Source organism: Cetorhinus maximus, chromosome 24 (assembly GCF_964194155.1).
Source record: "Cetorhinus maximus chromosome 24, sCetMax3.hap1.1, whole genome shotgun sequence".
NCBI classification, from domain to species: Eukaryota; Metazoa; Chordata; class Chondrichthyes; order Lamniformes; family Cetorhinidae; genus Cetorhinus; species Cetorhinus maximus.
This window is the reverse complement of record NC_135902.1, coordinates 38696489-38710128: the sequence shown is the minus strand read 5'-3', so window position 1 is coordinate 38710128 and position 13640 is coordinate 38696489. Positions and strand designations below refer to the sequence as shown.

At 39.4% G+C, this 13640-nt stretch overlaps 1 protein-coding gene across 3 annotated transcripts in view; it reads left to right on the top strand.

Annotated features, from left to right (window-relative positions):
* The window catches only part of ccdc40 (coiled-coil domain 40 molecular ruler complex subunit), a 135573-nt gene that overhangs the window by 77321 nt on the left and 44612 nt on the right, over positions 1–13640 (top strand). For all 3 annotated transcript variants that reach the window (XM_078571048.1, XM_078571049.1, XM_078571047.1), the window contains 5 exons: positions 2370–2480; positions 2964–3068; positions 5945–6049; positions 11220–11364; positions 13118–13224. In XM_078571048.1, coding sequence (XP_078427174.1) covers positions 2370–2480; positions 2964–3068; positions 5945–6049; positions 11220–11364; positions 13118–13224 — 573 coding nt within the window. The remainder of the gene's footprint in view (positions 1–2369; positions 2481–2963; positions 3069–5944; positions 6050–11219; positions 11365–13117; positions 13225–13640) is intronic.

Here is a 13640-nt window from a genome sequence, read left to right as displayed (position 1 = left end):
GGGAAGGTGTGAGGGTAGAGGCACAGGAGATGGGTTGGACACGGTTGAGAGCCCTGCCAACCATAGTGGGGGGGAAACCTCGGTTAAGAAAGAAGGAAGACATGTCAGAAGTGCCGTTTGGAAAGTTACATCATCATAACAGATACGATTACATCTGTAGGCAAGTTTCACTGCACTGTAAAATTGCTCCAAAATTTCATGAGTTAATTTGTGTTACTGAAAAAGATTTCACCCAGATAAGCTATAGATTTGTTGACTAGCAGCTCAACACTGGGCATCCATGAGGTCCTGTGGGCCATCAACAGGAGCAGAATCGTATTCAGCCACTATAACCTCATGGCTCAGGATGTTCCTCACTCTACCATTAACATCAAGTGAGGTGACCAACCCTGGTTCAATGAGGAGTGAAGGAAAGCATGACAAGAACTCTGTCTCACAAAAGCAGTGGAGTTTAACTCAACAACAGACATACCTAAAAACAAGGTGCCACCCTGGTTGTTGGGGTGAAATTGAAACACCTCGGAGTCTCAGATTCGGTTTTCGATTGTTTATTCAAGCGAACACAGGGAGAGCTGTCTCACAGACTAGTCAAGCAACAGCCTGATGTAGTCATCCTCACAGAATCATATCTTGCAGATAATGTCCCAGACATCACCATTGCTGTCCCAATGGTAGGACAGACTGAGGTGGTGGCACAGTGGTATACAGCTGGGAGGGAGTTTCCCTGGGAGTGTTCAACATCGACTCCGGACCCCATGAAGTTTCATAGCATCAGGTCAAATGTGGGCAAGGAAACCTCCTGCTGATTACCACATACTTCCCTCACTCAGCTGATGAATCAGTTCTCCTCCATGTTGAACATCACTTGGACGAAACACTCAGGGTGGCAAGGGCACAGAATGTACTCTGGGCGAGGGACTTCAATGCCTATCATCAAGAGTGGCTCGGTAGCACCACTATTGACCGGGTTGGCCTAGTCCTAAATGACATAGCTGCTAGACTGGGTCTGCGGCAGGTGGTGAGGAAACTAACAAGAGGGAAAAACATACTCATCCTCACCAACCTGCCTGCTGCAGATGCATCTGTTCATGACAGTATCGGTAAGAGTGACCACCGCACAGTCTTTTGGAGATGAAGTCCCACCTTCACACTGAGGATACTCCCCATTGTGTTGTGTGGCACTACCACTGTGCTAAGTATTTGCAACCATCTTCAGCTGGATGTGCCAAGTAGTTGATTGATCTCAGCCTCCTCTTGAGGTCTCCAGTATCACAGATGGCAGTTTTCAGCCAACTCAATTAATTTCAGGTGATATCAAGAAACAGTTGAGCACTTGAGATACGGCAAAGGCCCTGACAACACCTCTGTAGTGGTGCTGAAGACTTGTGTTCCAGAAGTATCCATGTCCTGAGCCAAGCTGTTCCTGTTTAGCTGGAATACTGACATCTAACCGACAATGTGGGAAATTGTGTGGGACAAATCCAATCCAGCCAATTACTGTCCATTCATCTACTCTCAATCATCAGCAAAATGATAGAAGGTGTCGTCGACAGTGACATCAAGAGGCACTTAATCGCTAAAAACCTGCCGATTGATGCTCAGTTTGGGTTCCACAAGGACCATTTGGTTCGAGTCCTCACTACTGCCTTGATCCAAACATGGACAAAAGAGCTAAATTCCAGAGATGAGGTGAGAGTGACTGCCCTTGACATCAGTCACTTGTCGAGTGCGGAATAAAGGAGCCCTAGTAATCATTTGTCGAGTGTGGAATAAAGGAGCCCTAGTAAAATTGAAGTGAATGGGAATCCTGGCTGCAGCCATATCTAGCACCAAGTAAGTTGGTTGTTGGAGGCCAATTACCTCAGTCCCAGATCATCGCTGCAGAAGTTCCTCGGGGAAGTATTCTAATCTCAACCACCTTCAGCTACTTCATCAGCGACCTTCCCTCCATCATAAGGTCAGAAATGGAGATATTCACTGATGTTTGCACAGTGTTCAGTACCACTGACAACTCCTTATGTAAATGGAGCAGTCTGTACCCACATGCAGCAAGACCTGGGGAACATTTAGGATTGGGCTGATAAATGGCTAGTAATATTAGAGCCACAAAAGTGTAACATGTTGCTCAAAAAAGAGGAGGAGAAATTCGTTGGTGCAGCACATTCTTCGTAGCCCACACGAATGGTGCAGGTAGTGGCCCACGGCACTGCCTGCCCCTGGGAATTGATGTAAATCTGCACACTACACAAATGAATTTCTCCCCCAAAATGTCTCTCTCACAACAAAATCATCCAGCATTTAAACTTTTAACTGTTAAGGCATCTCTTGTGAAAGCATTTTATAATTGGTTACGTTTTCATGCAAATCAGAGAGAAACTACTGAAGATGTTCCTGAGGAAAGAGATCAGACACCCACTATGAAACCTCCTCCATCACCAAGTATTGTTGGAGATGTTTCAGGGGATATACAAAGAAACATGGTAAAAGTCTACTTTTTTAAGTATCTTTAGTATTTTTATTGTTCTATGGATTGTCCTTGAAAGGTCATGAAATTGAAGGCAAATTATTTACCTGATTTAAAAACTTGCCTGTCTTGCAGGAGACAGTGTAGGGATAAGGAACATGTCTTGTAATTGGCAGGTTGTGACTCGTGGTGTCCTGCAACAATCTGTGTTGGGGCCTCAACTATGAACCGTGTTTGTCAATGATTTAAATGATGGAATAAAAAGCCAAATATCTAAAATTCCTTTGGTCACCATTCCCAACACTGCTTGCTATCCAGTTATTTTTCATCCTGTTAAATCTTTTGGAATGTTTTATTTTGTTTGAGGTGCTATGAAAGTGCAATTTGTTAGAGAAGTGGAATCTCACTTACAACAAAAACATCCAGTATTAAAGTTTTACCTGTTTGGATATTGCTAGCATAATCGTCTGACAATTGTTTGCATTTTCATGCAAATCAGAGAGAAGCTGATGTGGCTGAGCAAGGGGATCAGATACCCACTTCAGAACCTCCTACATCACTAGAGTTACTTGGAGCTGTTGTAGGGGATACAGAAACAAATATGGTACATGTCTTTTTTTTAGTACTTTTAATACTTTGTTATTCTGTGAAATGTAGTTTATTTAATGCATTTTAGGCAGTGTTGTTGGAAGCAGAAAATTACAAAGATATATTGAAAGATTAAGTGAATCAGCAAAACTGTGGCAAACAGATTTTAATGTAAGCAAACATTAGGTCATCCACTCTGAACCTGAAGAGGATAGAACAATGTACTTTCTAAATGGTGAAAAACTATAAACAGTGGAGCAAAGGGATTTATCCAGTTACGAAGATCATTAAAATGCCAAGAACAGGAACAGAAAGGCAAATGGGATGCTGGCTTTATATCTAAAGGATGAGAGAACAAGGCAATGAAAGCTATGCTTCTGCTGTACAAAGCCCTGGTTAGACCACACCTGGAGTACTGTGTACAATTCCAGGCACCCCACCTTTGGAATATATTTATTGGCCTTGGAGGAAATGCAGTGTAGATTTACTAGAATGATACCTAGATCCCAAAAGTTAAAAAAACTAAGGTTGTATTCCCTGACATTTAGAAGGGAATGGGTGATTTGATCAAAATTTCTAAGATATTAGGGGAGCAAGAGAGAGAAACTATTTCTGTAGGTTGGGGAGTCTAGGACTAAGTGACATAGTGTAAAATTTAGAGCCAGATCTTTCGGGAGTGAAATTAGGAAACATTGCAGCACACAAAGACTGGTAGATATTTGAAACTCTCTTCCTCAAATAGCAATTGATGCTAGATCAATGGTTAATCTTAAATATGAAATTTATACATTTTTGTTAACAAAGGTATTAAAGGATATAGGGCAAAGGCACATATATTGAGTTAGGGTCGCAATTCAGCCATGTTCTTTCTGAATGGCGGTGGAACAGGGCTGAGGTGCTAAATGGCCTACTCCTGATCCTATATTTCTAATTTATAAAGTTTAAAATTAGAAAAAAATTGGCTCCTCAATCCTCTATCAGTGTTGTCCTGTGGCTGTTTAAAGTGAGAGATGCTTGTGCAACTCTGCTTTCTGTCACTGAATTATACATTTTTTGCAAATTGGTATCTCATAACTGTCTCCTTTACAATAATGATGGATTTTATTTTGGAGATTTACTAATAATGGAGAGTTTTATTTAAGCTAAAGGCTTGCAAATTATTAAATAACACAATCCTCCATGGCCCAGTTGGCAAGTGGAATTTTGGGTGTGATAATGCACTGTGCAGAGCAGTCTCAGGCAGCTGATCACACTGTGGTTGTGGTAATTTACCTTTATCTCCTTGGTGGAATTGTTTTCATAAATTGCAAAACTATAATAGTTTTCCACCATTCCATTTTATTTTAATTTTCCCATATCCAAATTCATCAATCTCCTTCATTGTTGTCCTCGTTTACAAATGTCTTATGGTATTGCCACTGTGTAACTTTTCAACCTGTTTTAGTTCCACATTTCAATACATGCCCTCTGCCTTTATGACTCTAACTTCCTTTGCATCCTCCTTCCCTCAACTGACAATTAGAGGCAGAACTTTAGCCTTTTTGATCCCAATCCTGAAACAGTCTCTCTAAATCTCTCTATCTTGCTATTTCTCTTCCTTCCTTAAAACCTACCTCTTGGGTTTTGCTTTTAGTAACCATACCTCTAACACTGCCCGATATCCAGTTATTTTTTAACCTTATGAAGCTTTTTATGATGATTTATTTTGGTCAAGGTGCTATGAAAGTGTGACTTATTGTTAGAAAAGGAGTCTCATTTACAGCAAAAAAAATCAAACATTAGTGTTTTGCTGTGTTTATTTGTGACACAACGCTGCAGTGTCAGTGTCAGCCTACGACTGTTTAAGTTGAGAGACACTTTTAAGTGCAATTGTGCTTTATGTCTCTGAATTATGCATGTTTTACAAGCTGGTGTCTTATAACTGTCTCCTTTACAATTATGATGAACTTTATTTTGGAGCTTTATTTATGATGGAGTGTTTTATTTAAGCTAAAGGCTTGCAAATTATTAAATAAGCAATATTGTTTATCTAATAGTTATTCCAGCATTGAACACAAGTTACCTGGAAGTGACGGGTACATATATATTTTTCCCCAGGAACCTGTTAAAAATTTAAGAGAAATAAAAATACTCCTTCAAATACTTATGTGGGGCTCAAAACCATGACCCAGGGATTAAGAGTCACATTATCTACCAACTGAGCTAGGCAGGCTGGATAGGAAATCCTTGCACTTGTCCAACTTGTTCAAATATGTGCAGCCTTTTAATAAAGCAGGAAAGGTGACACTGGGTCTAAAGGCAGCTCAAGAAGTGACCGCTCTTGAATATTTCTGTGCAAGTGGCAGTGATGCTAAGATTTCTTTAGATGGCCCGTGAGGCAACTCTCAATGACAGTCCATATAACCATTCCTGTAACTCCTGCTGTCTGCCGACTAGAAAGATGTCGGGAACAGTTGCTCATGCATCTGGTCAGGAGCTGCTACCAGAATTGATGAGGCAATTAAACATCAAGTGCACAAGGAACTCAGCTACATTGTGGTGCATCCATTTGATCAGCTCCTATGTGTGTGCTTGAGTTCTTGAAAGCAAGCAGTGCTACCTGTCTCATGTCATTAGGATTGTGGGAAATGAACCAGCAATCAGACATGATAATCACCAACACCTTCTAGTGGAAGTGTTATGTGTGGATTATGGATTCTTTACTTGCCTTTCACTCACTTGTTTAAAATCTTTACTCCCAATATATTGTGTCCTTCCCCAGCAAGCTTTATGTGTGTCTTCAGCAAATGTTTCTCCTGTTCTTGACACTTTTCCGGCCAGTATAAAGCTTTACTTGTTTGGACAACTCTAGCCCAATCATCTGACTATTGTTTGTATTTTCATGCAAATTAGGAAGAAGCTCATGTCACTGTGCAAGGAGATCAGATACCCATTACAGAACATTCCCTGTCACGACAATTAGGTGAAGATCTTCTTGGGCATCCAGAAAGAAACATGGTAAATGTCTTTTTTTAATACTTTAAAAATTTTATTGTTCTGTGAAATGTAATTTAGGGTATTTTAAGCAGTGTAGATGGAAGCAGAAAATTATAAAGATATTTTGATAGATTAAGTGAACAGGCAAAACTGAGGCAAATGGATTTCAACGCAGATAAACATGAGGTTATCCACTTAGAACCTGAAAAGGATAGAACAACAGACTTTCTAAATGGTGAAAAGCTTGAAATAGTGGAGCAAAGAGATTGTACAAAGATTGTTAAAATGCCATGAACAGGAATGGAAAATAATCAAAAGGCAAATGAATGCTGACCTTATATATCTAGAGGTCTAGAATAAGGAAGTAGAAGTCATGCTTCTGCTATACAAAGCCCTGGTTGGAGCATACCTGTTCAATTCCAGACACCAAACCTTGCAAATACATATTAGCCTTGAAGGGAGTGCAGTGTAGATTTACCAGAATGATACCTGGACTCCAAAAGTTAAAAAAAATAAGGTTATAATTCCTGGCATTTAGAAAGGTAGGATTGATTTGATCAAAATTTCCAAGATACTAAGGGGAGCGGAAAAAGAGAAATTATTTCCGCTGGTTGGAGAATATAGGACAAATTGTCTAAATTTAAGAGCCAGATCTTTCAGGAATGAAATTAGGAAACATTACTGTGCACAGAGGCTTTAGAAATTTGAAACTCTCTTCCTTAAATGGCAGTTGATGCCAGATCTCACTTGCAACAAAGAGAAAATCCAGCATTAAAAGGGAGAAGCTGATGTGGTTGAGCAAGGAGATTGGCACCCACTTCAGAACCTCCCATATCACCAGGTGAAGATATTCTAGGTGATGTAGAAGAAGATATGGTAAATGCCTTGTTTTTTAATACTCTTAATATTTTATTGTTGTGAATGTATTTTGAAACATATATTAGAATTTTTAAATCTCCCCATCCTCAATGGCTCACTTTGTAACAAGAGTACCAAGGGTGATGGTGACTCATGCAAAACAGGAAGATACCAGCAATGCTGGTCTGAGGTAGCAGGTCTCAATTGGGCAGCGGTAGGAGATCTACAGTTAACCTCATGCCATTGGTGTAGGAAGGGGAATAATCAGCCAGAATTCCTACTTTTGATCATTATCCGATGAGCTCTACTGAAAATTGTACAAATGTAAATTTTGGCTGAGCATGGAATCAGATTCAACTTCGATTACTTTCTTCCCCGCCCTCCAACAAAGTTATATTTCCAGCTTACAATAATCCTGTAGGCTGGTACCTCATACATCCAGACTGGTCACTTAAGCAAAGTGGTGAAGGGTTGCTGTTGTCTTTGGAACATTATCCCAACGGTGTTCAGCACCTTCAGGCAAAATGTGAAGAAAATTGGTGCAACTTATTATATAAATTAAAGAACACCTATTAGGGTTTTCTATTCCTCCAATAATTTTCTTAAATTTCAGCTTATATATTTTCTTTTCATCATTAAAACAGTTACCATGATCTTCATAGGGATTTATAGTGACATTAAATATATAGACTGATTGCAGCTTAGAATACTAATACACCACGGCATTGTACCATTGCATGGCATTGTGTATTTTTGACTGGAAATTTCTCAGACTTCATCTCGATCTGCCAATTTACCTTTATTTGAAGTGTGGCAGATGTGTAAATGGGGTTTCTGTCAAGTTTAAAATGGTGAAACACGAAGCAGACCTGAAGGACTTCCTGGACTTTATCTTTTCACAGTATATGGGCAACATTGGCAATGTAGCCTTTATTATCTATCCTTCATTACTGTGTGATGATAGTGTGAGGTGATTGTAATTCCAGGGTGAATTCTCAAACATGACCCTGACTAGGTGAAGAGAGGGGAGACATAGCCCTACAGGATGTGGTGTGGAATGAGGAAGAATGGAAATATAAATTTAAAATAGTGATAAACCTATACATAATGAAGATAAATAGACAATAAATGAGTGTTGTATCTTTGGGTCACTTATAACCTAGATATTTTTGGCTTCTATGTTTGAAACTACTCTCCTAGGTGAGCCCAAGCTCATTACATCCTCATTAGTTATTTTACTTTCTCTGATATTGAAATAAATTTGACATGCCTACAATAATAAACACTTTATAGTCCATTTACTCTTTTAAGATGACTTAAACTTTTCTTTTGTTCATTCATTCATGGGATATGGGCATCACTGACTATGACTGCATTTATTGCCCATCTCTAATTGCTCTTGAGAAGGTGGTGGTGAGCTGTCTCCTTGAACTATTGCAGTCCATGTGGTATAGGTACATGCACAGTGCTGTTAGGGAGGATTTTGACCCAGTGACAGTGAAGGAATGGCAATATATTTGCACGTTAGGATGATGTGTGGCTTGGAGGGAATTTCCAGGTGGTGGTGGTTCCTATGCACCTGCAGCCTTTATCTTTCTAGATGGTAGCTGTCATGGGTTTTGAAGGTGCCGTCTAAGGAGCCTTGGTAAGTTCCTGTAGTGCATCTTGTAGATGGTACACACTGCTGCCACTGTGCATTGGTGGTGGAGAGGGTGAATGTTTGTGGATGGGTCCCAATCAAGCGGGCTACTTTGCCCTGGATGGTGTCATGCTTCTTGAGTGTTGTTGGAGCTGCACTCGCCCAGGCATGTGGAGAGTATTCCATCACACTCCTAACTTATGCCTTGTAGATGGCGGACAGGCTCTGAAGAGTCAGGAGGTGAGTTACTCATCACAGAATTCCTAGCCTCTGACCTGCTGTTTAACCACAGTATTTATATGGCTAGTCCAGTTCGGTTTCTGTTCAATGGTAACCCCCAGGATGTTGATAATGGGGCATTCAGCGATAGCAGCGCCATTGAATGCCATGGGGCGATGGTTAGATTCTCTCTTGTTGGAGATGGTCACTGTCTGGCACTTGTGTAGCAAGAATGTTATTTGGCATTTGTCAGCCCAAGTCTGGATATTGTCCAGGTCTTGCTGCATTTGGACTTGGACTGTTCAGTATTTGGGGAATTGTGAATGGTGCAGAACATTGTACAATCATCAGCGAACATCTCCACTCCTGACCTTATGATAGAAGGATGGTCATTGATGAAGCAGCTGAAGATGGTTGGGCCTTGGACACTACCCCGAGGAGCTCCTGCGGTGATGTCCTGGAACTGAGAACTGAGATGATTGATCTCCGACAAGCACAACCATCTTTCTCTGTGCTAGGTATGACTCCAACCAGCGGAGAGTTTTGCCCCCGATTCCCATTGACCCCAGTTTTGCTAGGGCTCCTTGACACCACACTCGGTCAAATGCTGCCTTGATGTCAAGGGCAGTCACAACTACTCGGTCAATCTGGGTATCTGCTTATCTTGGAAAGGTGGCAAAATGGCATAAGGCCAAACCTGGTTTTGAGATTTAACTACCAAACAAATTCATAGAATTACAGAATAGCACAGCACAGAAGGAAGCTATTTGGCCCATCAAGTCTTCACTGGCTTATCCCCACTCCTTGGCTCTTTCCCCTTTGAAAATCTCTTTGGAGCCAATCAGAATTTAAATAAATGTAATTTAATTTCAAAAAGGTGTGTGTGTGTGTCCAGCTATCTGTTGCTTTGTATGGTATGGCCAATGTGTGCTCTGCCCGAAGACAGGTCCTTGACTTGTTGTTTGCTGATGCTTCATCCTGAGCCCTTTTTCATGGCAGTTTTTGTTGCTAGTAGCAGTTTGTCATTGCGTTCCACTCAGTATGGCTAATACCAAGCTAAATATCAGACCAAAAATGGTTCATTTTCGTCACAATGAATGTAAATTGCATCTGCAGACCTCAGTGGAGATTCTGGAATCCTGTTCTGTAATCAAACCAGAAAAAAACATGTTTGAGCAGTGGGGGTAGGACGTCCACCACCACTTTTCCAGCCCACCAATAGCTTATCCTAATAGATGCTCTTGTCAGAGCAAGCTGAAGTGCTAAAACTCTACACCATGCATTGGAAGGGCACTGGTTTGGCTCTGGAGTCTCAATTTCAGAAAGGTCATCATGAAGCATAGCACATAATAAATTTTGAGTACTTTCTGACAGTAGGAAAAGTTGTGGCCAATTGTGTTCATCTCCAGCAGTGCGAGTTGCATAGTTGAAGGACTGGCAGCAAGTTGTGGTCCTTCATCTCACTCATGAATGATACAAAACAGCACAGAGAAACCAAAGAGAAAGGATTGAAAATAATTTAGAAAAATGTCACAATTACAAGTCCACAATTGTGAGTTATTAACTAGCATAGTATCTGTAGTAAAGTGTTTAATATTTGTTGTTCTTTTATGCAAATCAGGAGGCAGCTACTGAAGGTCCAGCTGAGGAAGTGAAAGCTCTCACTTTACCAGAATTGGTTAAATATATCTCAGAAAACACAGAAGCAGGAATGCAAATGATACATTTTCCTTAATATTTTAAAGTATTTTGTTTTATGGATAGTTCTTGTAATTTGTAATATTTACCATTTAATATTCCAAAGAAAAGCTACAATGTCTGCACCTAATTCCTGCATAGTTCCTGTGTGTGGATTTCAGATTAGGATGACACTCAACTTTCATTACATAAAGTCCACCTGAAAGAATTTGCTTACAAAGTGAACAAAGTGAACTCCTCCTTCTCCCTTGAGTAGTTTTTCTATCTTCTTGAGATAGCCCATTGGAGTCCTGAAAAGTTGTTCATCTGGAGAAAACCTGACTATAAATCTCAGTATAAACTAAGGTTGAAACTTTATAGAGCTCACAAAAGCGCCAAAATTCTCTGTTGAGGAAAGATAGATTTGGGCTGACATTCATACTTGAGAATTTGTTGAACCTGTTCCAGAGGAAACACTAATCAATGTTTATCATATTTTCCAGTTTAAAAAAGGATATTCTGTGGGTCATTTTACGATCATTTTTATTGTTAAATGTTAGGGAAGTGTTTTCTGAAAAATGAAGAAATATTTTTCAAATGATTCTCCATGGGTTAGCATTACTGTTAAAATAGTGGATAAAGCCGATCATCATTAAAGTTTTCTTTGACCTATTAATAGAATTATACTGCAGGCCAAAAATGCAATCAGTTATAACATTAATCTTAATTATCAATCATTTAATTGTTGGAAATTAGGCTGATTTTATATTTATTTTAACCATGCAACATTGATCACAGATGATCCCTGATGATTTTGCATCGGGCATGATGGTATCCTCACCAGAGTCTCCAGCTGACGCTCAAGAACTGAAAACTGATAGGAGCAGGCCAACCACACAAAGCAGTACTGAAGAACTCTCTTTAACAGGACTGACGGATTTGGGTAAATCCCCCAACAATAGCAATGATTGATTTACCAGATGATTTTGGGATGTTTGGCCTGCAAAAGTAGACCACTTGTATGTAAAAATCAGTAGTGAGATCATTGTAATCTTTACTTGGGGATTTAGCTCACAGGCTGTTTCTTAATTATAAAATCACTTTTCATGTGAGTAGGACTGAATTTAAAAAATATATATATAAGTACTTGATTAGAATTAATCAACATTTTGCTATAATCACTATTTGCAGAAACATCAATTTGTTACTGCTCGATTCAATCTTCATTGTGTTTCAATAAATCTATAGAATAGTTAAAGCAGAGAAGAAGGCTATTTGGTCTGTCACGTCCATGCCAGCTCTTTGCAAGAGCCACTCAGCTAGTCCCACTCTCCTCCCTTTCGCTATGTTTCAACAATTATTTTTCTCTTCAGGAGCTTATCCAATTCTTTTTTGAAAGCCTCAATTGAATCTGCCACCACAACACTCTCAGGTAGTACATCCCAGATTCTAATCACTCACTCCATAAAAAAGTTTTTCCTCATGTTGTCGTTGTTTCTCTTGCCAATCACCTTAAATCAGTGCCTTCTGGTTCTCAACCCTTTTGCCAATGGGAACAGTTTTTCTCTATCTGCTCTTTATTAACCCCTCATGATTTGAAAACTTCTAACAAATCTCCTGCCAACCTTTTTTCCAAGAACAACTCCAGTATCTCCAAGCTACTCATATAACTGAAGTCCCTCATCCCTGGAACCATTCTTAAAAATTTAATAGAATTTTATTCAACAAAAAATCACATTGAAATGTTTGTACGTTGCCTGGAGAATATTTTATCTCTTGCAAAGCTTATTTTGATAGTATATAGTCAGAATACTATGCTAATAGTAGTGTATTACAGATTTTATTTTGTGTGTTTCAACAACACCTTGCATTAATGTAGTGCATTTAATATAGAAAAACATCTCAAAAGTGCTTCACAGAGGTGTAATCACACAAAAATGGACATCAATAAGCAGGAAATATTAGAAGGTGTGACCAAAAGCTTGGTCAGCGAGGTGGGTTTTAAAGTTGTTTTTAAAGAGGAGAGGCAGTGGGTTTGAAGAGGGAATTGCCTCAAATATCACCACACATGACCTAGATGGCTGAAAGCACAACACATTAATGGTGGGGTGAAGGGAGGGCAGGGTACACAAATGGTCAGAGTCAGAGGAACTGAGAGTTCTGAGAACTCGGGCTGGTTGGTTGTATGACTTGAGGAGGTTACAGAGATAGGAAGGGTTGATGCCTTAAAAGATTTATACACAGATTTAAGAATATTAAATTGGTAGCATTGGAGTATCAGTAGCTAATGTAGGTCAGCAAGGGCAGCAGGATGGGTGAGCATGACAGTGCAGGATAAGATACAGGCAACAGAACTATGCTTTAGCAGACGTTTGCAGAGCGTAGAGGAGGAAAGCCAAACAGTAGAACATTAAAATGATTGAATCTCGAGTTGACAAAGGCATTGACCTTCATCAGCAGGTCATCTAAGGCAGGCAAAGATATTGCAGTTACTCATGGAACAATATAATATAATGTTCCTAGGCTTGTAATACAGTACATTCTCAACATGTTACCAGGAACAGCATGATGGGAGATCAAGTAGATTTTTGTGGCATTTTAACTTAAAGGCTCATTATTGTGCTAAAATTACTTCATAGTTACCATTGTTTTCTGTCGTTCAGGAGAAATGATAATAACTTTCCCTCTTTCCCTAGGCTTGCAACTAGAATGTCCTAAAAGCCCCCCCATTGTGTGCGAGTCAGACGAAGAATCAGATATGGATGACGAACAGACAGAATTGGTTGTGCTTGACCCAGATCATGTAAGAGATGTTTTAGTATTAAACCTTTATCAAGGCTTGAAGGTCATTATTTTCAAAATCAATACACGTTTGCACTTTAAATTTCAATACTGATATATATTTTAGTAGCAAAACCAATCAGAATTAAACAGTTCTGAAGACCAGACCGTTGTCATGACTTTTATAAACAAAATGTTGCTAGTTGTTGGTATTAGGGTTGGACTGTTCAATAAATTCTAAGCTAATAAATAGTTGGGTATAATTCTGAGGTAGTACATTAAACAAAGAGTTTCAACACAGAACAAATATGTAAGCGGTTTGTAACAGTTATCTAAACTCTGAAATAAGATTCTAATCTTTAAATTACCTTCTATCATCAGCCGTTGTTAGTAATTTTTGTGGTTGAAGACTTATTTTTTTTTACCGCAGTAGCAGCT